The 25,313-nt window shown below is 44.4% G+C and overlaps 2 protein-coding genes across 3 annotated transcripts in view; one reads left to right on the forward strand and one right to left on the reverse strand.

Annotated features, from left to right (window-relative positions):
• LOC132382921 (uncharacterized) overlaps positions 1–25,313 on the forward strand; it is a 98,679-nt gene that overhangs the window by 1,102 nt on the left and 72,264 nt on the right. The window contains exons 2-4 of one of the 2 annotated variants that reach the window (XR_009508500.1): positions 3,350–3,472; positions 7,233–7,296; positions 9,438–11,285. The gene's annotated coding sequence lies outside the window, so the exon portion shown is untranslated. Of the gene's footprint in view, positions 1–3,349; positions 3,473–7,232; positions 7,297–9,437; positions 11,286–25,313 lie in introns of those variants that run through there. The other variant, XR_009508501.1, reaches the window with a different exon arrangement.
• LOC132382924 (ferritin heavy chain, oocyte isoform-like) lies at positions 20,804–24,910 on the reverse strand. The gene is made up of 4 exons (XM_059953495.1): positions 24,793–24,910; positions 22,706–22,852; positions 22,101–22,226; positions 20,804–21,003 (listed from the first exon to the last, which is right to left on the reverse strand). The coding sequence occupies exons 1-4, from the start codon at positions 24,892–24,894 to the stop codon at positions 20,839–20,841; spliced, it is 540 nt and encodes a 179-aa protein (XP_059809478.1). The 5' UTR covers positions 24,895–24,910; the 3' UTR covers positions 20,804–20,838.

Below are 25,313 nucleotides of genomic sequence, written 5' to 3' on the forward strand. Positions count from 1 at the left end.
GAGATAGCTTGGGATTGCCACCATTTCCAACTCTGAATTTATGTGTTGCCAATAAGTAGTCATTATCATCACACGTGTACGGATGCAGCCATTCAGCATGTTAGATTTTCATCAGCGATGATCTTTTAGCAAACTCATCAATTAATTTCTCTCATCAATGAAAACTGACGAAAGGTTTCCGCCCAAAACGTCAACAGTACTTCTGCCTATAGATGCTTCCTGGCCTGCTGCGTTCCACCAGCATTTTGTGTGTGTTGCTTGAATTTCCAGCATCTGCAGATTTCCTCGTGAATGAATTTCTCTGCTTCTTTGTGATCAGCAGAAGCTTCATCACCACCAATCTTTAGAAATTTAATGCCTTATCATTTCTTAAAATTCTGCAACAAACCTGCTGAATATTCATAATTATCTTAAAGTTTCGGTTCATTGTGATAGGTTTTTGCTTGTGTCATGATCAGTGTACCATTAAGCAGCATACGCTTACTTCAACGTTGATAAATCCACTCTTTCTATAAACAATCATGATCTTCCATTTTTGCTTTATTCAGTGTTTCTATTTTTCATTAGCTTCTGCAAATTACATATGTGAGGTCACTTTTTGGAGCTGTCTGTCATGCACAGAAACCTACGCATTGCGTGGCAAACTTCCCAGCGCCATGAGGAATTCTCCATTTGTGACGCTATGTCAGCGCACAAAAGAACTTTGGATTTTGGAGGTTTTCTGATTTTCGAATTTTGGATAAGGAGTACTCAGCCTGTACAGAAAAAGAAAAAAAAGACATGATAATAATAATAAATAACTAAGCAATAAATGTCAAGAACATGAGATGAAGAGACCCTGAAAGTGAGTCCATAGGTTGTAGTTCAGTGATAGGGCAAGTGAAGTTAGGTGAAGTTATTCCCTCTGGTTCAAGAGCCTGATGAGTGAGGGGTAATAACTGATCCTGAACCTGGTGATGTGAGTCCTGATGCTCCTGTACCTTTTTTTTGATGGCAGCGATGAGAAGAGAGTATGACCTGGGTGGTGGGGGGTACCTGATGATCGTTGCTGCTTTCCTGTGACTGTGCTCCATGTAGGTGTACTCAATGGTCGGGAATTAAATTAAGGAGAGAGCAGAACTGACCTCAGAATTCAAGTTTTCAAAATTTGAGTAGACAACACATGAGGTGGTAACTGTTGAATTAGTGCCTTGGGTGACAAGACCCAGGCTGTTGATATCAACCGACCAAAGCAGCTTTGGAGTTCCCACCAAATGAAGATTTAATTCCTTAAGTATATGCCATCTCTGTTTAAGAGCAATGAGCAATGCAGCTAGTACAAACTCCCAACCTTTTACTCATAGATTTGCACATCTTTTGTTTCAGAAACATATCCATTTCCCTCTTGAACTGTACAATTAAATCTGTGTGCGCTGCCACCTCTCAGAGCGCACCCACACCCTAAAGTCCTGCTGTATAATTAGAAGTTTGCCATCATGTTAGGAGTAGCTGAAACTACTCAGGAGGTCAAGTAACGTTATAAGAAAGAGAGAGATTGTTAATATTTCAAGTTAATAACCATCATTGGAACCATTTGTATCCTTCTCACTGACGATTCCAACCCAGCCTGTCTCTTCACATAACTGAATCCTTCATCGCTGGAATCCTTTATGATAATGAAATTTCTCTCTGTTTATGATGTCAAATACTCTTATTGATTTTACAGCGTAGCAGATTTTACCTGGAAGTTTTGGTAATTATGAAAACTGATAGGATTCTCGAGGAATGCATGGTTGTTGGTGCACTTGTCTCCAATCCTCATAGAGGGATCAGAAGTGGAAAGAGCGAACAGTTTTAAGTTCCTGGGTGTCAAGATCTCTGAGCACCTAACCTGATCCCAACATATCGATGCAGTTATAAAGAAGGCAGGACAGTGGCTATACTTCATTAGCAGTTTGAAGAGATTTGGTATGTCAACAAATACACTCAAAAACTTCTATAGATGTTACGTGGAGAGCATTCTGACAGGCTGATTCACTCTCTGGTATGGTGGGGGGGGGGGCTACTGCACAGAACCAAAAGAAGCTGCAGAGGGTTGTAAATCTAGTCAGCTCCATCTTGGGCACTAGCCTACAAAGTACCCAGGACATCTTCAAGGAGCAGTGTCTCAGAAAGGCAGCGTCCATTATCAGGACCTCCAGCACCCAGGGCATGCCTTTTTCTCACTGTTACCATCAGGAAGCCTGAAGGCACACACTCAGCGATTCAGGAACACCTTCTTCCCCCTCTGCCATCCGATCCTAAATGGACAATGAACCCTTGGAGACTACCTCACTTTTAAAATATATATTTCTGTTTTTTTGCACGATTTTTAATCTATTCAATATATGTATACTGTAATTGATCTAGTTATTTATTATTATTTTATTTTGATTTTTTTCTTTTATTATGTATTGCATTGAACTGCTGCTGCTAAGTTAACAAATTTCACGTCACATGCCGGTGATAATAAACCTGATTCTGATTCCAGCCTGAAACCATGTGTCCAGAGCCTTTGCGTCAGATTGGATCCTAAATGGTCCCAGTGCTAGTTACTGCAGATATGAATTGATAACCTCAGCCTTACCACTTTCATTATTGAAGCCCTTCACCATCAAGACCATTCCAGTTAATCTCTGTACTTTCTCCACGGCCTTGACCTCCTCTCTAAGTTGCAGTGTTCACAATTAAAAATACAACACTCCAGTTGAGCTCTAACCATATTTTGCATAGGCCACTGGATGAATTCTAAACACTGCTACAACCATCCCAGATAAATGGAGCACAGGAACATTGAAAGCAAATTCACATTATAGTTCAATTAGAATTATATAACCAGGCCAGCATTAAAAGATAATATTTGGCCTATCTATCACATTGCTACATAAACTAATCCAAATCCTTTGAATAATTAATTAATGGTGGAGATGGTAGGAATATACCTGGAGGCTGTTCTATATGGTTTTTACAGATTTTTCAGGATGTGTACATCAAAGGTAAGGCAGCATTTGTGCCCAATCCCTAATTACCCTGAGGAGAAGGCAGCGATATAACTTATTGACCTGCTTCAGGGTTTTTGGTGAAGTGTTTTCAAAATGCTAGGGAATTCAATGACTTAGACACAGTAAGCAACAATATACACTCAGTGTACATTTCTGTTTTCACAGACAATTGCTGCATATTTACTTCCTAGACAAAAACTGCCTAGGTAAGGGAGGTAGTTACCAATTTAATAGCATAAGCAGATCATACAAGAACCTTGTGAATTTGTGTTCTCTTTGTGTGTAAATCCGAGCCAAATGAGAACAATTGCATTTTTTTTCCTCTTTAGAAGCCAGAGCAAGTCTGGGATAATGGTTTGCAGGCAAGGCAAGGTGCTCTGCAGGTTGAGAAGAAGTTTAATCAACATCTTCTGGAGTTATATAAGTTGTCCAAGGACAGAATTGACCCTCATGTAAGTATTCAAAAAAAACAAAGACTTTACAATTTTTGAAAATCCAACATGCATGAGGAAGAAAATCTGTCAGTGAAAAGGAATTTAGATTTTCAACCAAAGTTAATTTTGCCACTATCTTTGACTGGGTTTTATAAAGGATTGTCAAGATTTCAAAATTCTTCAGATCTCTGGTCTGCAATTTTTGTTTTAAGTTCAGTCCATTTGCAACACAGGAGTACACACTAGACTAATACATTTACAGTGTTCTCAGATTTCATCTTAATGAGATTTTTGAATTCATTCCATTAGATTTAGTAAATTGTTTCCTTTAAGTATGTAAATTGACCACTTAATGATGAGAGCAATAGAAAATTTGGTTATATTTCATTTAGAATTGGTATGTTCAAAGCTTTATTTATTATCAAAGTATACAACTCTGACATTCTTCAATTCTCCAGATAGCCATGAAACCAAGAAAGAAAAAGAAAAGAAAGGCAACACAATCATCAATCCCCAGATCCACACAAAATCATCAAAAACAGAACACGCAAAAAAAACAATCAAAAACAACAGGAAAAAAAACAATCAAAAACAGAACAGGCACATTAACGCATAAATCCCTCCACCCCTCGCTGCACAGAAAAACGAACAAAATGGATCAGGAACATCAAACTCCAAATTCCTCCAACTCCACAAAAAAAAACAAGCAAAACATATCAGGCACATTGACCCCCAAATCCCTCTCCACACACACAAAAAAAGCAAGAAGATTCAGTGAAAAAACAGAGAATTCAAAATCTGTAAGACTGAAATTAGAGTCAATAGTACAAAGCCAAAACACAGAAGATATCTGGACAATACTTTTTGGGCCTGGATGCAGCAGCAGGCTCTCCCCTCTGGTACAAAGCAACCAATCAGAAGACAGGCAGTTGGCGCTCACCCTCTGCACTCACTTTGATGCCTCATTCACCCTTGATACTTAACTTGGCGAACAATGGAAGCTTTAATCAGAGAACTGGAGCCAAACTTTGGCTTGTGCTCTGCTCGTTACGAGTTCGCGCACGCTGTCTCTGCTTCCTGGAATCTTCTCAGAGACTGCAGAGCACTGGAACACCCAAATGATCTCCAAACTTCTGCATGTGGCTTGATGTTTCAATCGTCCTTGTCGCTTTAATCATGGTGTGAGCAGAATCATCTGCAGCTTAATGTGAAAAAGACTAAGGAGCTGGTGGTGGACCTGAGGAGGGCCAAGGCACCGGTGACCCCTGTTTCCATCTAAGGAGTCAGTGTGGACATAGTGGAGGATTACAAATACCTGGGGATACGAATAGACAATAAACTGGACTGGTCAGAGAACACTAAGGCTGTCTACAAGAAGGGTCAGAGCTGTCTCTATTTCCTGAGGAGACTTTGAGGCCCTTTAACATCTGCTGGACAATGCTTGGGATGTTCTACGAGGCTGTGGTGGCCAGTGCTATCATGTTTGCTGTCGTGTGCTGGGGCAGCAGGCTGAGGGTAGCAGACACCAATAGAATCAAACTCATTCGTAAGGCCAGTGATGTTGTGGGTGTGGAACTGGACTCTCTGATGGTGGTGTCTGAAAAGAGGATGCTATCCAAATTGCATGCCATCTTGGACAATAACTCCCATCAACTCCATAATGTACTGGTTAGGCACAGGAGGACATTCAGCCAGAGACTCATTCCACCGAGATGTAACACTGAGCGTCATAGGAAGTCATTCCTGCCTGTGTCCATCAAACATAACAACTCCTCCCTCAGAGTGTCAGACACCCTGAGGCTGTCTGAGTGTCAGACACCCTGAGGCTGGTCCCGGACTTATTTCCACTTGGCATAATTAACTTATTTTAATTTAATTTAATTATTGTTTATATTTGTTTTATATTGCTATATTTCTTCACTATTCTTGGTTGGTGCGGCTGTAACGAAACCCAATTTCTCTCGGGATCAATAAAGTATGTCTGTCTGTCTGTCTATATCTGAAGAGTGGAAGCTATAATCGGCAAAATGTGGTCAGAAGCGCGTGCCATCCTGCATCTTTCTCACCATAAGGTTTGCTTACGCTGCATCTGCCTACTGAAATCTTGGAGACTGCAGAGTGCAGAGGCACCCGAGCAATCTCCAGGCAGCAAAACACAGTTCCAGAATCACATTCAATTTTAGAAACAAACTTAAGAGACATAATAGAAGTGAAAAAATTTGGTTTTGTGATCTATCCAGAAGCTGTCAACCAAAGAAGCCACATTTGGTATGTCACCAAAGACTCATATATTTCTACAGATGTACCAAAGAGTCCATTCTAACTGATTGCATCATTGTCTGGTATCTAGGGGTCACTGCACAGGACTGGAAGAAGTGACAGACTCAGTCAGCTCCATCATGTGCACTAGCCTCCCCTGCCTCAAGGACACCTTCAAAAGGCAATGCCTCAAAAAGGTGGCATCCATCATTAAGGATCCCCATCATGCAGGACATGTCCTCGTCTATTTGCTACCATCAAGGACGTGTAAGCACTAACAATATTGGGAACGGCTACTTCCCTCTGCCATCAGATTTCTGTATGGACAATGAATCTATGTACACTATCTCACTATTTTTTTCTCTTTTTGTGTTCTCTTTTTCTACTACTTATTTAATTTATAATATATATTTTATTGTAATTTATCACTTTTTTATTATTATGTATTACTCCTGCCGCAAAACAACAAATTTCATGACATATACCGGCGATATTAAACCTGAATCTGATTCTGATGTACCCATCTTATGAGGTAACACAATTCACTTCCCATTTGTGGCTTCATTGGTTTAGCAATGACACTCTGAAATAATGTGGTTTTCACAATGTTATTTCATTGATGGGTACAGGAGATTATGTCGCTTGGTTGAGTAGGCCATAAGTCAGGGGTTTCCATCCTTTATCATATCATAGACCCCCACCATTGACTGAGGGGTCCCTGAACCCTGGGTTGGGAACCCCTGCTATAAGCAGAATGAGCCTATATTCTCAGGAAGTTAGAATATGGACAATTTACTTGAAATATGCAAAATTAGCAGATGATTTGGTAGGATGAAATGAGATCTTTAAAACCTTCTTCTTAAGCCCATCACTCCTATTTGAGCATAAGTGGCTGACATCAGCTCACCAGAGTCCTCTGTCCTAGGTTAGTCTTTCAAGTAGTCCCCAGGTATATCATATTTCTTCTAGGCAAATACCCTTCCTTCCTAGGGATGGGGTCTTTGGAGTTTCTGTTGGCATTTCTATAGCACTGGTTTTTTACAAGAAGCTCAACCCTCCTCCTACTGAGCTTGGGATTGTCCATGGTGGAGTTTTTTTTTTCTCTCTTACTAGATGTTTAGAATTAAGATGAGAAGGAATTTATTCACTTTGAGTTTTACTGTTATTTGGAAATTTAAACCCCAGAACATAGAACATAGATCAGAACAGCACACGAAAAGGCCATTTGGTCCACAATGTTCTGCCGAACCAGCTAAAGAGCAAATCAAAAACACTCAAACATTAATCCCTCCTGTAAATATTTGTCAAAGGAGTAAACCTGGTTTGGAGAAATACAGGTTATTGATCAGTAAAAGGAATAAAGGGAAATGTGTTCAACGTTAGAAAGCGGAGTTGACTTTAAAGATCATTCACAATCTTGGTGAATGATAAAATTGCCTGGAGTGTAAGTGGTTTATGCCTGATAATTGGCTTCTATGCTTATTCATACTAAACAGCTTTCAATTTCATTTTCTTACAGTTGTGTGAGTTTCTGGATACTCAGTACTTTGAAAAACAAGTCAAGACTATGCTAAATATCAAAGGTAACAGCAGAACAATTCTATAGTTACAATGTATCTACAATGCTTCCTCTGAATTACATATATTTGTCACACACCTTCTTTGCACCCACACTGCAGACACCCAAAGTGAATGTTAATTTTGCAATCAATTAACATTCTGGTTTGCAATCAATTCCAGTGAACACAGCCCCAGGAAAACAATTGTTCAGGGCTGCATTTTAAATTCAACCTAACATCCACATTCATGTCTGAAGATTGGTTGCTGGTGAATATTTGCTAACTCCAGAATATGCCCTAACAGGGTCCACATTACAAACTTGCATCATCTTGGTGCTCCCTGGAATGAAACAGCTGAATACCTATTCAACAAGCACACATCGGGAAGTATAGTTAATAGATCAGGACCTCATTTATTCAACAATATCTTTTCATTCTGTACCAGCCAGATCATCCCATGCTGAATAAATATTCAAATTGTTCACATCTGTCAGTAAACTTCATATATTCTGCATTAAGGATGAAAGGTGAAATATTCAAGGGGAAATTTCTTCATTCAGAGGATGGTGGGAGCATGGAACAAGCTGCCAGTGGATTCTATTTCAGCATTTAAGAGGAATTTAGCTCATTACGTAAGTGAGAAGTTTAGGATGGTGGTGAATGTTGGTAGCTCAGTTTGAGGTGTTGTAGTGTTCACCGAGCTCGGCAATTAGCTTGCAGATTCTGCATCACCAGTTGAGTGACATCCTCAGTGCGCAGTTGTTGGTGTTTCTCTCTGGTGCTCGCGTTTATATAATCCCCCCCCCCCATTCCCTTGCTTCGGTCCTGATTGGCTACCCTTTCAGTTGATCTTTGAGATCTGTTGGCTTGTGTTTCTTTGGCTCTTAGGGGTTCAAAGATGGCATCTATTTCAATATGTTTGTTTATGGAGTTATCAGAAGAGAACCACCCTTCTAAAAATTCTTGTGCGTGCCTCATAAATGGGATCCAGTTACCGGTTGTTGGGACTAAGCAAAATAGTAGTATGAACTAGATGGGCCAAAGGGCCTATTTCTCTGCTGTAGAGCTCTATGACACTAATTTGTCACTGATTAATGCTTTCATTTACTAATTATTACTATTTAACCACAAGACTGAAGAAAAATCATGGAATCTAACCGAACCAATAGGTGAGCTCAGAACATCATTACAAGATATGTTGCCCAAGACTAGGCATCAAAAAAAGTCCTTAGCTCTTGTTGTGCTATTCAAACAGTTATAATTGAAGGAATATAAACCAGAAGTTGGTGGGGGAGGAGGTGGTTATGAGGTAAAAAGTTGGGAGGTGATAGGTGGAAAAGGTGAAGACCTGAAGGAGAAAGAATTTGATAGGAGAGGAGAGTGGATCATGGGAGAAAGGGAAGGTGGAGGGGCCCCAGAGGGAAGTGATAGACAGGCGAGAAGAGAAAAGGTATGTTGGGAGCAGAGTGGGAAATGAAAGAAGAGGGAATTAGAAGGGGAGAAACTACTGGTAGTTAGAGAAATTGATGTTGATACCATCAGGTTGGTGGCTTCCTGGACGGTATATGAAGTGTTGCTCCTCCAGCCTGAGTGTGGTTTCACTGTGGCAGTAGAGGGGGCCATAGACCAATAAGTTGGAATGAGTAGTCACTATTTAGTTTCTTCCAATGCAATAATTTCTTGTATGGAAATGTAATGATTCTTATCTAATAATTAAAGATGGGGAATAATTTGGAAACTACATTTTGCTTGAATTCAGCTCATCTCAAACTAGCTGCAAAATGTAAATATGTTGGATTTCTACAGTGGAATGTCAAGACTGCTTTACCCATGAAGCTTAAAGTTTGAAGAAAGCAGAGGTGTTTTGTAAATTAAAATCATTTAGAGTATATTTATATACAGAGCCCAACCATTCCATTCCCATGTGCAATCTGTCCTGTTGGAAAATAGTGCCTTGTATGATAAGCAAAATAAAGCTGTCGCTTAGCCCACAGACATGAAATTGAATTTGAAAATAAGCATTCACTAAAACCTACATCAAATACTTGATTGAACAGTTTTATATTACAGTTGTTTTGTACTGATTGCATGATAAACAAATTGAGAATTTTAAAATTCTGTCATGAGGTTTCAACTTCAAGTCCTTCTATTCATTCTCTTCCCAGGAGAGCTTGTCAAACAGATTCTCTCCCAGGCCATTCCTGGGGCTCCCAGTCTCTTCAGATTAATGATGTGATCTTCAGGATTCTAGATTATCTTCACTTGAAGTCAAATCAAGTTTATTGTTATTTAACAATGTACATGTGTACGATTAAATGAGATTACATTTCTCCGAACCAGAGTGTAAAGCATACATAAACACAAACTAACTTAGGAAAATAAGGATAAAAATCTTCAAATGAATTAAGTATAAAGTGAAGATGTAAATACTTAAATAATTAAATATTATAAGGTACAGAACAGTGTAGCTGGTCAAATGTGATGAGGCAGGATGTTCAGAGGACCTGGCAAAACAACCCACATATTCTACGGGGAGGACGTATAGAGGGCGCTGGGATGGAGCTCAGAGCTCTGATAGCCAGTACTGTAATAGCATAGTGCTAACCTCTATGTGACTGTAGTACCCAGGAAGTAACATAGTTGGAGGGAGGGAGGAAATGAAGTTAATTTCATGGAGGACATATCCTATATCCAAGGAAGACCAATGCCCATCCCCTGAAATTTGGATGGGAGCATCATAACATGATAGAAGCAACCCACAAGGAAACCCAACTTCACAAACATTCCTCACGTAACTCCTGTGGCTCTTGTGTTTAACCCTTCCCACAAGCTTTCCAAATTGACCATCATTCCATGAGGTAGGAACGCAAATAGTTGAGAAAAGCTCCGGTTAATTACAGGAATAGTTTTTGATGTTGGAATTTTCTAACCATTTTTGAGCTTTACTTTGGAAGATAGTGCCAAGGAATTACTTGTAATGTGCAATAGTCTTAGAAACATAAAAAAACCTACAGCACACATACAGGCCCTTCGGCCCACAAAGCTGTGCCAACCATGTCCTTAGCTTAGAAATTACCTAGTGTTACCCATAGCCCTCTATTTTTCTGAGCATGTGCTTGTCCAGGAATCTCTTAAAAGACCCTATCGTAACCTCCTCCACCACCATTGCTGGAAGCCTATTCCAGACATTCACCACTCTGTACTTTAAAAACTTACCCCTGACATCTCCTCTGTGCCTACTTCCAAGCACCTTAAAACTGTGCCCTCTCATGTTAGACATTTCAGCCCTGGGGAAAAGTTTCTGACTATCTACACGATCAATGCCTCTCATTCTCCGTTGCTCCGAGGGAAAAATGTCTGAGTTTGCTCAACCTATTCTCATAAGGTCATACTCCCCAATCCAGGCAACATCCTTGTAAATCTCCTCTGCACCCTTTCTATGGTTTCCACATCCTTCCTTTAATGAAGTGACCAGAACTGAGCACGGTACTCCAAGTGGGGTCTGAGCAGGGTCCTATAAGCTGCAACATTACCTCTCGGCTCCTAAACTCAATCCCACGATTGATGAAGGCCAATGTGCCGTATGCCTTCTTAACCACTGAGTCAACCTGCACAGCAGCTTTGAGTGTCCTATGGACTCTGATCCTCCACACTGCCAAGAGTCTTACCATTAATACTATATTCTGTCATCATATTTGACCTGTCAAAATGAACCAGCTCTTGTGAGATGAACCACTTGATGTCTTGTAATATCATAGACCAGTACAAGCCCTTTGGCCCACAATGTTGCGCCGACCTTTTAACCAACTCTTATGTTCAAGTGAATTCTTTTCTCTCACCTAGCCCTCTATTTTCTTTCATCCAAGTACCTGCCTAAGAGTCTCTTAAACATCTTTTATGTAGCTACCTCTATCACCACCCCCAGTAGTGTATTCAATGTGCTTGCTTCCCTGTAAAAAACTACCTCTGGTCCTCCTCACATTTTCCTCTAATAATCTTGGAATACGTCATCATGTATATGTCACCATGTATGTATACGTGGGTGGGGGGGGGGGGGGCGCGAAATATTGGCTATCAACTATCGATGCCTCTTATGCACCACTATCAATTCTCTTCTTATCCTCCTTCATTCCAAAGGGAAAAGCCCTACTAAACCTTTTCTCAAAGGATGCGCTTTACATCCATGCATGATCCTAGTAAATCACCTCCACACCCTCTCCAAAGCTTCTCTATTCTCTCCGTCCTTCCTATAATGGAGGTGACCAAAACTAAACACAATATTCCAAGTGTGGTGTACAGAGTTTTATAGAGCTGCAACATTACCTCATAGATCTTGAATTCAATCCCTGATGAACAAAGGCAAACACATCATACACCTTAACCACCCTGTCAATTTTTGTGGCAACTTTGATGAATCTATGGACTTAGACACCAGGATCCCCCTCTTTCTCCAAACTAAGAATTCCCCCCATTAACTTTGCACCCTATAATCAAATTCAACCTTCCAAGTGTATCACTTCACACTTTTCTGGATAGAACTCCATCCGCTGTTTGTCAGCCTAGCTATTCATCCTGTCAATGTCCCATAGAAACATTGAAAATAGGTGCAGGAGTAGGCCATTCAGCCCTTTGAGTCTGCACCACCATTCAGTATGATCATGGCTGATCATCCAACTCAGAACCCTGTACCTGCTTTCTCTCCATACCCCCTGATCCCTTCAGCCACAAGGGCCATATCCAACTTCCTCTTAAATATAGCCAATGAACCGGCCTCAACTGTTTCCTGTGGCAGAGAATTCCACAGAATCACCACTGTCTGTGTGAAGGTTTTTCCTCATCTCCGTCCTAAAAGGCTTCCCCTTTATTCTTAAACTGTGACCCCTCGTACTGGACTTCCCCAACATCGGGAACAATCTTCCTGCATCTAGCCTGTCCAATCCCTTTAGAATTTTATACGTTTCAGTAAGATCTCCCCTCAATCTTCTAAATTCCAGTGAGTATAAGCCTAGTCGATCTAGTCTTTCTTCATATGAAAGTCCTGCCATCCCAGGAATCAATCTAGTGAACCTTCTCTGTACACCCTCTATAGCAGGAATGTCTTTCCTCAGATTAGGGGACCAAAACTGCACACAGTACTCTAGGTGCGGTCTCACCAAGGCCTTGTACAACTGCAGTAGAACCTCCCTGCTCCTGTTCTCAAATCCTTTTGCTATGAATGCCAACATGCCATTTGCTTTTTTCACTGCCTGCTGTACCTGCATGCCCACCTTCAATGACTGGTGTACAATGACATCCAGGTCTCGTTGCTCCTCCCTTTTTCCTAATCAGCCACGATTCAGATAATAATTTGTTTTCCTGTTCTTGCAACCAAAGTGGATAACCTCACATTTATCCACATTAAATTGCATCTGCTATGAATTTGTCCACTCACCTAACCTATCCAAGTCACCCTGCATTCTCTTAGCATCCTCCTCACAGCTAACACCGCCGCCCAGCTTCATGTCATCCGCAAACTTGGAGATGCTGCATTTAATTCCCTCGTCTAAATCATTAATATATATTATAATGATACCGCCTTGCGATACCCCACTAGTCACTGCCTGCCATTCTGAAAAGGTCCCATTTACTCCTACTCTTTGCTTCCTGTCTGCCAACCAACTCTCTATCCACATCAATACTATACCCCCAATACCATGTGCTTTAAGTTTGTACACTAATCTCCTTTGTGGGACCTTGTCAAAAGCTTTTTGAAAATCTAAATATACCACATCCACTGGCTTTCCCCTATCCACTCTACTAGTTACATCTTCAAAAAATTCTATAAGATTCGTCAGACATGATTTTCCTTTCACAAATCCATGCTGACTTTGTCTGATGATTTCACTGCTTTCCAAATGAGCTATTATCACATCTTTGATAACAGATTCTAGCATTTTCCCCACCACCGATGTCAGACTAACTGGTCTATAATTCCCCAGTTTTTCTCTCTTTCCTTTTTTAAAAAGTGGGATTACATTAGCCACCCTCCAATCTTCAGGAACTAATCCAGAATCTAAGGAGTTTTGAAAAATTATCACTAATGCAACCACTATTCCTTAAGCACTCTGGGATGCAGACCATCTGGCCCTGGGGATTTATCTGCCTTTAATCCCTTCAATTTACCTAACACCACTTCCCTACTAACATGTATTTCCCTCAGTTCCTCCATCTCACTAGACCTTTGGTCCCCTACTATTTCCAGAAGATTATTTATGTCCTCCTTAGTGAAGATAGAACCAAAGTATTTATTCAATTGGTCTGCCATGTCTTTGTTCCCTATGATCAATTCACCTGTTTCTGATTGTAAGGGACCTAAATTTGTCTTGACCAATCTTTTTCTTTTCACATATCTATAAAAGCTTTTACAGTCAGTTTTTATGTTCCCTGCCAGCTTTCTCTCATAATCTTTTTTCCCTTTCCTAATTAAGCCCTTTGTCCTCTGCTGGACTCTGAATTTCTCCCAGTCCTCAGGTGTGCCGCTTTTTCTGGCTAATTTATATGTTTCTTCTTTGGACTTGATACTATCCCTAATTTCCTTTGTCAGCCACAGGTGCACTACCTTCCCTGGTTTAATCTTTTGCCAAACTGGGATGAACAATTGTAGTTCATCCATGTGATCTTTAAATGCTTGCCATTGCATATCCACTGTCAACTCTTTAAGTATCATTTGCCCATCTATCTTAGCTAATTCATGTCTCATACCTTCAAAGTTACCCTTCTTTAAGTTCAGAACCTTTGTTCCTGAATTAACTATGTCACTCTCCATCTTAATGAAGAATTCCACCATATTATGGTCACTCTTGCCCAAGGGGCCTTGCACGACAAGATTGCTAACTAACCCTTCCTCATTGCTCAATACCCAATCTAGAGTGGCCTGCTCTCTAGTTGGTTCCTCCACATGTTTGTTCAGAAAACCATCCCGCATACATTCCAAGAAATCCTCTTCCTCATCACCCTTACCAATTTGGTTCACCCAATCTATATGTAGATTGAAGTCACCCATTATAACTACTGTTCCTTTATTGCACACATTTCTAATTTCCTGTTTAATGCCATTCCCAACCTCACTACTACTGTTAGGTGGCCAGCGTTTTCTGCCCCTTGTGTTATGCAGCTCTACCCATTTCGATTCCACATCCTCCAGGCTAATGTCCTTCCTTTCTATTGCGTTAATCTCCTCTCTAACCAGCAATGCTACCCAACTCCTTTTCTTTCCTGTCTATCCCTCCTGAATATTGAATATCCCTGGATGTTGAGCTCCCATCCTTGGTCACCCTGGAACCATGTCTCTGTGATCCCAAATATATCATATTCTGTGGCGGCTCATTTCCTAGCGTATGCGAACCGACTCACAATTAGATAGCCTACGGGGGTTTGCGAGCACAGAGCTTTGGAGCCTCTTCGCCATGGGGGGCCGGTTGACAGAGGCTTAAAAGTGAGGCTGAAGTTTTCGAATAAAGTTTTTCCTTCGACTGCAGTTACCGACTCTGTGTCGTAATTTTAGCGCTGCTTGTAGCACACCGCTACAATTGGTGACCCCGACGGTCCAAACGATTTTTGGACCAGAAATGACCGACGCCGCCTCTGTTCATGCGGTTTCGTTGACACTGCCGGGTTTCTGGACACAGCGCCCGGACCTATGGTTCCAGCAAGCCGAAGCCCAATTCCACGTTCGCCAGATCACCTCAGAAGACACCCGCTACTACTACGTGGTGGGCTCCCTCGACCAGGACACAGCTGCCCAGGTCGCGGAGTTCGTACAGTCGCCCCCGGCAGACGGCAAGTACACGGAATTCAAAGCCCTGCTCCTCAGGACTTTCGGACTCTCACGGCGCGAGCGGGCTGCCCGTTTACTGCACCTGGATGGCTTGGGCGACAGACCTCCATCGGCTTTAATGAACGAGATGTTGTCTCTGGCCGAGGGACACACAGGCCTCATGTTTGAGCAGGCATTCCTGGAGCAGCTGCCCGAGGACATACGCCTGCTGCTGTCCGACGCGGATTTCAGTGACCCCCGGAAGGTGGCAGCCCGGGCGGACTTGCTGTGGAACGCCAAAAAGGTGAGCGGGGCATCCATCACACAGATCTCCCAGCCACGCTCCCAGCAGCAAACCAGTCCAGGCCCGGCCGCAGAGCCCACTAACCCCCGGCCCAATGAACACTGGTGCTTCTACCACCAGCGGTGGGGCGCAGAAGCCCGCCGTTGTCGCCCGCCCTGCAAGTTCCCGGGAAACGCCAGGGCCAGCCGCCGCTGATGGCTACGGCGGCTGGCCATCGGGATAGCCTCCTGTATGTGTGGGATAGAAGGTCGGGACGCCGGTTTTTGGTCGATACTGGGGCTGAGGTCAGCGTTTTACCTCCGACAAGTTACGACACTCGCAGCAGGGCACCGGGTCCCCCCCTGAGGGCCGTGAATGGCAGCACAGTAAGGACCTATGGCACCCGTCCGGTGCAGCTACAGTTCGGCTCCAGCCAGTTCACGTGGGACTTCACACTGGCCGCCGTAGCCCAACCGCTCCTGGGTGCAGATTTTTTGCGAGCTCACAGCCTGCTGGTTGACCTGCCCAGGAAGAGACTGGTACACGCCGAGACCTTTCAGACGTTCTCCCTGGGCGCGGCCCAGTTGCCAGCCCCTCACCTCGGCTCCATCACGCTGTCCGACAACGACTTCACCAGGGTCCTGGCGGAGTTCCCATCGGTTCTGGCACCGCAGTTCACAGCAGCCATGCCCAGGCACGGCGTACAGCACCACATCCCGACACAGGGACCACCCCTCCATGCCCGTGCTCGGCGGCTTCCCCCGGACAAGCTCCGACTGGCGAAGGAGGAGTTCCAGAGAATGGAGGAATTGGGGATCATCCGGCGGTCCGACAGCCCCTGGGCTTCCCCCCTGCACATGGTGCCCAAAGCGACGGGGGGCTGGAGACCGTGCGGCGACTACCGCAGGCTGAACGAGGCTACCACACCGGACCGCTACCCTGTGCCGCACATTCAGGACTTTGCGGCAAACCTGCACGGCGCCCGGATCTTCTCCAAGGTCGACCTTGTCCGAGGGTACCATCAAATCCCGATGCGTCCTGACGACGTCCCCAAGACGGCTCTCATCACCCCGTTTGGCCTCTTCGAGTTCCTCCGCATGCCGTTCGGCCTGAAGAATGCCGCACAGACGTTCCAGCGGTTAATGGACGCGGTGGGACGGGACCTGGACTTCGCGTTCATCTATTTGGATGACATCCTCATAGCCAGCGGCAGTCGTCAGGAGCATCTGTCCCACCTCCGTCAACTCTGCGCCCGACTGAGTGAGTACGGTCTTACAATCAACCCTGCCAAATGCCAGTTCGGACTTGATACCATTGACTTCCTGGGCCACAGGATTACTAAAGACGGGGCAACCCCTCTGCCCGCTAAGGTAGATGCGGTCCGCCACTTCCCCCGACCCACCACGATCAAAGGCCTTCAGGAATTCGTAGGTATGGTCAATTTCTACCGCCGCTTCCTCCCTTCAGCTGCCCGGATCATGCGCCCCCTGTTCGCCCTGATGTCGGGTCCGAGCAAGGACATTACCTGGGACGAGGAGTCCGCCGCCGCTTTCGTTCAAACGAAGGAAGCTTTGGCTGACGCCGCAATGCTAGTACATCCCAGAATGGACACCCCTACCGCCCTCACAGTGGACGCATCAAACACGGCAGTCGGTGGGGTGCTGGAGCAGCTCATCGCAGGTCGCTGGCAACCCCTGGCGTTTTTCAGCAAACACCTGCGGCCACCCGAGCTCAAGTACAGTGCTTTTGACCGGGAACTGTTGGCGCTCTACCTGGCAATCCGGCATTTCAGGTACTTCCTAGAAGGTCGGTCCTTCACCGCGTTCACGGACCACAAACCGCTTACCTTTGCGTTTACGAAAGCATCCGACCCCTGGTCATCCCGCCAGCAACGCCACCTGTCCTACATCTCTGAATACACAACGGATGTCCGGCACGTCTCGGGTAAGGACAATGTCGTGGAGGATGCGCTCTCTCGCCCTACCGTTCATGCCCTTTCCCAAGGGGTAGACTTTGAGGCACTGGCAGAGGCACAGCAGGTAGATGAGGAGATTCCGAGTTACAGGACTGCAGTCTCTGGTTTGCAGCTCCAGGACCTCCCCGTGGGCCCAGGTGAGAGGACCCTACTCTGTGACGTCGCCACCAGCCAGCCCCGTCCGGTCGTCCCCGCAGCCTGGCGGCGACGTGTTTTCGACTCCATTCATAACTTGGCGCATCCCTCCATCCGGACAACTGTCCGGATGGTTTCCAGCAGGTTCGTTTGGCACGGACTCCGCAAACAGGTCAGTGAATGGGCCAGGACGTGCATGCACTGCCAGACGGCCAAGGTTCAGCGGCACACCAAAGCCCCACCGCAGCAGTTCCATCCCGCCCACCGGCGTTTCGACCACATTCATGTGGATATCGTGGGCCCCCTGCCAGTGTCGCGCGGAGCGCGTTACCTCCTGACTATCGTGGACCGGTTCACAAGATGGCCAGAGGCGGTCCCGCTCACCGACACCACCTCCGAATCTTGCGCCCGAGCCCTGATCGCCACCTGGATATCCCGCTTTGGTGTACCAGCCCACATTACCTCCGACAGAGGCGCCCAGTTCACCTCCAGCCTGTGGTCAGCTATGGCCAGCCTTTTGGGGACTCAGCTGCACCACACCACTGCCTACCACCCACAGTCGAACGGGCTAGTGGAGCGTTTCCACCGTCACCTGAAGTCGGCCCTCATGGCCCGCCTGCGAGGAGCCAACTGGGCGGACGAGCTTCCCTGGGTCCTTCTCGGCATCCGCACAGCGCCCAAGGACGACCTGCACGCCTCGTCGGCCGAGTTGGTATACGGCGCGCCCCTGGCCGTCCCCGGGGAGTTCCTACCAGCCCCGAGGGGGCAAGAGGAAGAACCCGCTGCAGTCCTGGGCAGACTTCGCGAGAAGCTCGGTAACCTGGCCCCCATACCCACTTCACAGCATGGGCGGCACCCGACCTGCGTACCCAAAGACCTACGGAACTGTAAGTTTGTGTTTGTACGAAGGGGCGGGCATCGGCCACCGCTGCAGCGGCCATACGAGGGGCCGTTTACGGTGCTCCGGAACAACGGGTCCACGTTCGTGCTGGACGTTGGGGGGAAGGAGGAGGTTTTCACGGTGGACCGCCTCAAGCCGGCCCATGTGGACCTGGCGCAACCGGCCGAGTTTCCGGCGCCTCGGCGCAGAGGCCGACCTCCCAAGCAGGTTCTGGCCCAGGCTGTGGACATTGGGGGGTGTATCGCCGGTTCTGGGGGGGGGTTATGTGGCGGCTCATTTCCTAGCGTATGCGAACCGACTCACAATTAGATAGCCTACGGGGGTTTGCGAGCACAGAGCTTTGGAGCCTCTTCGCCATGGGGGGCCGGTTGACAGAGGCTTAAAAGTGAGGCTGAAGTTTTCGAATAAAGTTTTTCCTTCGACTGCAGTTACCGACTCCGTGTCGTAATTTTAGCGCTGCTTGTAGCACACCGCTACAATTCATTAATAACTATCTGCACATTCAATTCATCCACCTTGTTACGAATGCTCCTCGCATTGACACATTGAAAGCCTTCAGGCTTGTTTTTACAACACTCTTAGCCCTTATACAATTATGTTGAAAAGTGGCTCTTTTTGCTTTTTGCCCTGGATTTGCCTGCTTGCCACCTTACTTTTCATCTCACTGCTTTTTGCTTCTACCCTCATTTTACACCCTTCTGTCTCTCTGCACTTGTTCCCATCCCCCTGCCACATTAGTTTAAATCCTCCTGAACAGCAGTAGCAAACGCTCCCCCATGATAACCCAAGACAGCTTTCTACACTATCCACAACACTACCAACCCATATTCAAGCAAATGATCTTATTGAAGGTGGGAAGCAGTATTATGAGTGGGCTGAAATTTCCCTATTCAATGTGTATATTGGGATTATACATTCAGCCAATAGTTCCTTAATTTAAGCTTTCATTGCATTACGTTTCATTGTCACCTCCAACAGTATCCCACCACCAAGCACATCTTTACCTCTTCCCCTCTTTCTGCTTTCCCCAGGGATCGCTCACTATGCAACTCCCTTGTCCATTTGTATCCCCCATCCCTTCCCACCGATCTCCCTTCCAGCACTTATCCTTGTAAGCGGAACAAGTGCTACTGCCCTTACACTTCCTCCCTCACCACCATTCAGGGCCCCAGACAGTCCTTCCAGGCAAGGCAACACTTCACCTGTGAGTTGGCTGGTGTGGTGTACTGCGTCCGGTGCTCCTAGTGTGGCCTTTTATATATTGGTGAGACCTGACGCAGATTGGGACACCGTTTCTCTGAACACCTATGCTCTGTCTACCAGGGAAAGCAGGATCTCCCAGTGGCCACACATTTTAATTCCATGTCCCATTCTGATATGTCAATCCATGGCCTCCTCTACTGGCAAGATGAAGCCACACTTAGGTTGGAGGAACAACACCTTATATTCCATCTGGGTATCCTCCAACCTGATGGCATGAACATTGGTTTCACTAACTTGTTAATGCCCTTCTAACCCCATCCCTTATTTATTATTTTTCCTTTTTTACCACCATTTTTTTCTGTCCCTCACAATCACTCCTTGTCTGCTGTCCATTTTCCTCTGGTTCTCCCCAGGCCTCCCATCCCATGATCCTCTGTATCCTTTCTCCAGCTCTGTATCCCTTTTGCCAATCAACTTTCCAGCTCTTAGCTTCTTCCCTCCCCCTCCTGTCTTCTCATCATTTCAGATCTTCCCCTCCCCTTAAATCGCTTACTATCTCTTCTTTCAGTTAGTCCTGACAAAGGGTCTTGGCCCAAAACATCAAATGTACTGCTGTGTTCCACCAGCATTTTGTGTATGTTACTTGAATTTCCAGCATCTGCAGATTTCCTCGTGATCGCATTACCCTTTTTGTTTAAGCAGCTCCATGCTGCTCATCCAATCCTTACCCAGCTGACCTATACAAGCTGGTGGATTGATACCATTAAGTGATGTTCTATTGCCAAACCAAAAATAGGTAAACCTATTTTAATACAGATTCTAAATTTGCTCAGCCCAGGCACCACATTCTTATAAGGAATCTACTTTAAAAACTAGTCCACATCTGGAAACTCAATTGTATTTATGTAACACCAAATCTTCCTTCACGTCTCTGATGCAGTGTCACAGAATAAGATCTCAATGTTCACCCCCACTTCCCATACAGATCCTGTGACTTGCTGAGATCCTTGCAGTTGGTTGTTACTGCCAGTTCCAGCATCTAATGTATTATGTTATGAAGTTATTGTTTGCTTTCCACAATTGTCAATGACTATTTACCCATTTATCCTAATTACAGCCCACTATCAGATCAAAATTATGAACATGGATTTAGAAATAAGCCATCAACAAGACCAAAATGAGAACACTATTGAACAATTTATTTCCAATTGACATTAGCTTTACATAAATCATGTCACATTTCATTAGATGAGAACTGACAGAAGGTTTCAACTTCAGGTCCGCACTTGTTCACTCCCCAGGGACAACTTGTCAAATAGGTACTCTCCTCGACCATTCTCATTGGCTCCCAGTCTCCTCAGGTTGGTGATGTGATCTCCAAGCCTCTTCATCATCATCATTTGTTCATCCAGCAGATGTCTCGTCAGGAAGGAACACAGCTGTAAGAAAGTTGGAAGTTACATCCAGAAATCTTGAAGGTTTCCACTCCACCTCCTGCAAGTGATCCTTTTCTGGTTGGCTGCTCATGACTAGAGGCACTCCATAGTGACTGTTTCTTGTTATGTTATACGTTACTGACCTGGGCAACTGAATTGATGCTTTGCGACAGTGTAGCAGGTAGTGTTGAGGAATCAGGGATTATGTAGAGAGTTTTGGACAGATTAGCAGAATGGGCAAAGAGGTAGCAGATGGAAAACAGTGTAGGGAAGTGTATGGTCATGCACGTGGTAGAAGTAATAAAAGGTGTAGACCGTTTTGCAAATTGAAAGCAAATTCAGACATTGTGGTGCAAAGGGACATGGGAGACCTAGTACAGGATTTCCTAATGATTAACTTGCAGGCCGAGTCAATAACAAGGAAGGAAAATGCAATGTTAGCATTAATTTTGAAAGAACTATAATATAAACAAGGACATAATGCCAAGGCTTTACAAGGCATTGGTCAGACTATTATGGAGCATAGCAGTTTCTGGCCCTCAAGAAAAGTGTCCTGGCATTTGGAGAGCATCCAGAGGAACATTCACAAGAATGATCATAGGAATGAAAGGGTTAATATGAGTGTTTAATGGCTTTGGGCTGGAACTCACTGGAGTTTAGAAGAATGAGGGGGAAAATCTCATTGAAACCTAGATAGAGTAGACATGGAAAGGATGTTTTCAATAGTGTGAGCATCTAGGACCAGTGGGCACAACCTCAGAATAGAAGGACATCCCTTTAGAATTGAGATGAGAAGTTTCTTCAGCCAGAGGTTGGATAATCTGGAATTCATTGCCACGGATGACTGAGGATCAAGTCATTGAGTATATTAAAGCAGATGTAGATGGGTTCTTACTTAGCAAGAACATCAAAAATTATAGGAAGGAGGCAGGAAAATGGAGTTGAGAGAGATAATTAATCAGCAATGGATAAATGGTAGAACAGATTCAATAGGCTAAATAGCCCAATTCTGCTCCTTTGTCTTATGGAAATATGTACATAACCACTCTGATGTTTCCCCTCCTGAGATTTGAAGCTCTTTGGATGGGTTAGCAACTTACTTGGGGGTCACCGTGCTGAATGGCAAGCTTGTGCAGGTCCAGTAGACTCTGGTTCACATCCTTCTCCATCTGCAGAGCTCTGTGCATTGCATGACGACCATTAATCCAATCACTCTGCTCTGGTTTCTGCCAAGGAATGCAACACTTCAATTGAAATGGAGGAATGTTAAACAAACAAACCACTGCAAAGACAACACAACTATGGAGTATAGAAACTTCCCAAAAAAGGTATCATGTAGGCAGAATTAGATAGAGTTTGATGGAATCAGATTGACTGCTCTGCATTTAAAGATCAGCTTTATTTGTCCTATGTGCATCAAGACAGTGAAATGTGCTGTTTGCATGAAATCAGCAAGGATTGTGCAGGGCAATCCACAAGTTTCACCATGCTTTCAGCACTAGTGTGGCATGCCCGCAACTCATTAGCTAGAATGCTTTCAGTCTTTGGAATCCCAAGCACTTGGAGGAGACCCACACAATAATGGGGAGATTGTACAACCTCCCTACAGACAGTAGCAGGAATTGAACCCCAGTCTTACAGCCAGCACTGCAAAGCATTGCGCTAATAGCCACGCTACTGCACCGCTTAATTTGTCAAGCCAAACCTTTACATCCTCCATCAAGATCTGGCCACCACGCAGATTCTGGAATGCTAGGAGTTTCTTAGCATGCTTCCATTTCTCATTGGACTGCTTCCTGAAGAAGTCAGCAAAGTGGTGCAAGGCAACATCATCCTGGTCAAAGTACAAGGACTGTGGAGAGAGATTAGAATATCTTTCACAGCTCTGATCAATTTCATTGTCGTCAACCATATCCATGTATACCAGCAAACAAAATGTTCCTGCAAACCAAGATAGGAAAAGTACATACAACTGACACAAGGTAATATTACCACACACAAATTAACAAATAAACAAGGCACATTTAGGATACAAGTTTAAAGAGCAAACAGTGCAAGGCTATTGGCCCTTCATACGTTGATACCTGGATGGTGCAGTGAGTTCAGCAATCACTGCCTGGGGGGTTAGGGTGGGGAGGAAAGAAGCCATTTCCCATCCTAGCAGTCCTTGTCCTAATGCTGTGGTACCTGCTGCCTGACAGTAGGGGTATTATTGGACTGATACAAGGGAACATCAATAATACCAAGGGCCTTGTGAATGCAGCACTCCTGATGAATACAAACTGAACTTTCCTGTTTCTAGTACATTGAGGAATTGAGCCCTTATGTCATTTTAAATGATGTACTGCAATTGGTTCAGTAGCACCATCTTGTAGTTCGGGGGGGGGGGGGGGGGAAGAAGTCCCAACATTTTTTAATACCATGGACCCCTACAATTAACAGAGGGATCTGTGGACCCCAGGAACTCTTGTATATGAACATTGCTGGTCACTTTTCAGTGACAGGAAATTGAGTTTACAACACAAAATGCTGGAGATACTCAGCAGGTCTAACTTTGGGAAGGAGGTGGGACAGGCAACATTTCAAGCCAAGTCCTTTCATCAATATTGGAAAGAGTCATGGGGGCAGGGGAAGCCTATAAAATTCAAGTGTGTGGGTGGGGGGGGGGTAAGAAAGCAAGTGATTTGAGAACTTGGAGGTGATAGGTGGAAGAGGGAAGGACTAAAGAAGGAACCTTATGGTGAGGACAATAGATGTGAGTAAAAGGAAAGGAGGTGGGGAAACCAGGAGGAGAGGAAAGGCAAACAGGACAGAGCACTAGGGAAAACAGAGGGAAGCAGTTACAAGTTAGAGAAATTAATGTCAATGCCAGCAGGTCAGAAACCATCAAGACAAAATGCAGTCTTGCTCCTCCACTCTACTTCTGGCCACAATATGATAGTACAGGAGGCTGTGGATAGACAGTGTGGGAATGGAAAGTGGAATTAAAGTGGCTAGTCACCAGGAGATGTTGGTTGTTGCAACAGATTGAGTTAAAATGTACTTTCCCTCATTCTACTTTTGATCTCACTGACATCAGTGAACCCCCATGGACTCATATGGAGTGTCTCATCTGGAAGGACAGTTTAGGGCCCTGAACAGTGGTGAGGGAGATAATGTAAGGCAGGTAAAATACTTGCAATAGTTACAGGGCTAAGTGCTTGGAGGGGGATTGATGAGTGGACAGGGAGACAGTGATTCTAGTAGATATAAGAAACATCAAAGTTCTTGTACTTTTTAATTGAAAGAAAGATACTTCAATAGTGCTCTTTAAACAATTTATTTAGAGAGACAGCATAGGCCCCTCCCTTCAAGCTACACCACCCTCAATTTTACCCCAATCACACAATTTACAAAGACCAGTTAACCTAACCAGTCAAATTTTAAGACTATGGGAGGAAAACAGTGGACTCAGAGATAGCCTATATATTCCACAGGGAGGACATACATAGACTTCTTATAGAGGCCACCAGGATTGAATTCAAACTCAGACACCCAAGCTGTAATAGCATCATGTAAACTACTGTGGCTAAGCCTTTAAAGACAACCTGAACATTGGGCTTCACATCCACTGGAGGAGTCAGTTTCCATCAGAGATTCTATTAAATATCAGACAATTAGAGAACTTTAATTACAAAAAGTAAGTTTCACTTTCCCCTTAATGGACTACAGGTGAAGTTGGGACTATTTACTTAATGGAATCCTGCAGTATACAAATATTCCAACAAGGGACAGCCTCAAACAAGGACTCACCATAGAGCGATAAACATAGGAGGAATGGATTTCCATGTTAATCTGGTTGTTGACAGCAACCTCACATTCAATGTGGTAGTTTTGACACACTTGGGAACCCATCCTCTTCTGTACAAGAATCCACCTCACAACCACTCAGGAAGCTCCAAACAAAAAAAAAAAGTTATACCACTTACTCAGTTCCTTGGCTCTTATACTGCTAGGTCATCTTGCAGTGTAGTTAAAAGATTTCTTCACAACGATGATTGACATTCCCAATAACCAATTGGGAATTGCCCATGAATCTGAGCAACACAAACAAGAGTGGAAGGGGGGAATAATATAAAGGGGAAGAAGGCAGTAAGACTTTTAGAAAAATCTAGATTTATGGAGAATAGTTTCTGTGATGTAGCTTTTATTACATAGACTAACTTTACATCTGAATGCAATTTGTTTTTGATTTCAGACCCTAGGCATTACAATTTTAGGTTGAATATTAAAATTATTGAATTTGAAATGGTCTTTCTTAGACATCCAATATT

The sequence above is a fragment of the Hypanus sabinus genome, chromosome 29 (assembly GCF_030144855.1).
Source record: "Hypanus sabinus isolate sHypSab1 chromosome 29, sHypSab1.hap1, whole genome shotgun sequence".
NCBI lineage: Eukaryota > Metazoa > Chordata > Chondrichthyes > Myliobatiformes > Dasyatidae > Hypanus > Hypanus sabinus.

What these genes read in the sequence shown, in the direction of transcription:
- LOC132382924 (XM_059953495.1), bottom strand. Translation starts at nt 24,894, where the DNA reads ATGGGTTCCCAAGTGTGTCAAAACTACCACATTGAATGTGAGGTTGCT. An exon ending in CCTATGTTTATCGCTCTATG is followed by an intron (nt 22,853 to 24,792) that starts GTGAGTCCTTGT and finishes CTCTCTCCACAG; the next exon opens with TCCTTGTACTTTGACCAGGA. An exon ending in TTCAGCACGGTGACCCCCAA is followed by an intron (nt 21,004 to 22,100) that starts GTAAGTTGCTAA and finishes ACTTTCTTACAG; the next exon opens with CTGTGTTCCTTCCTGACGAG.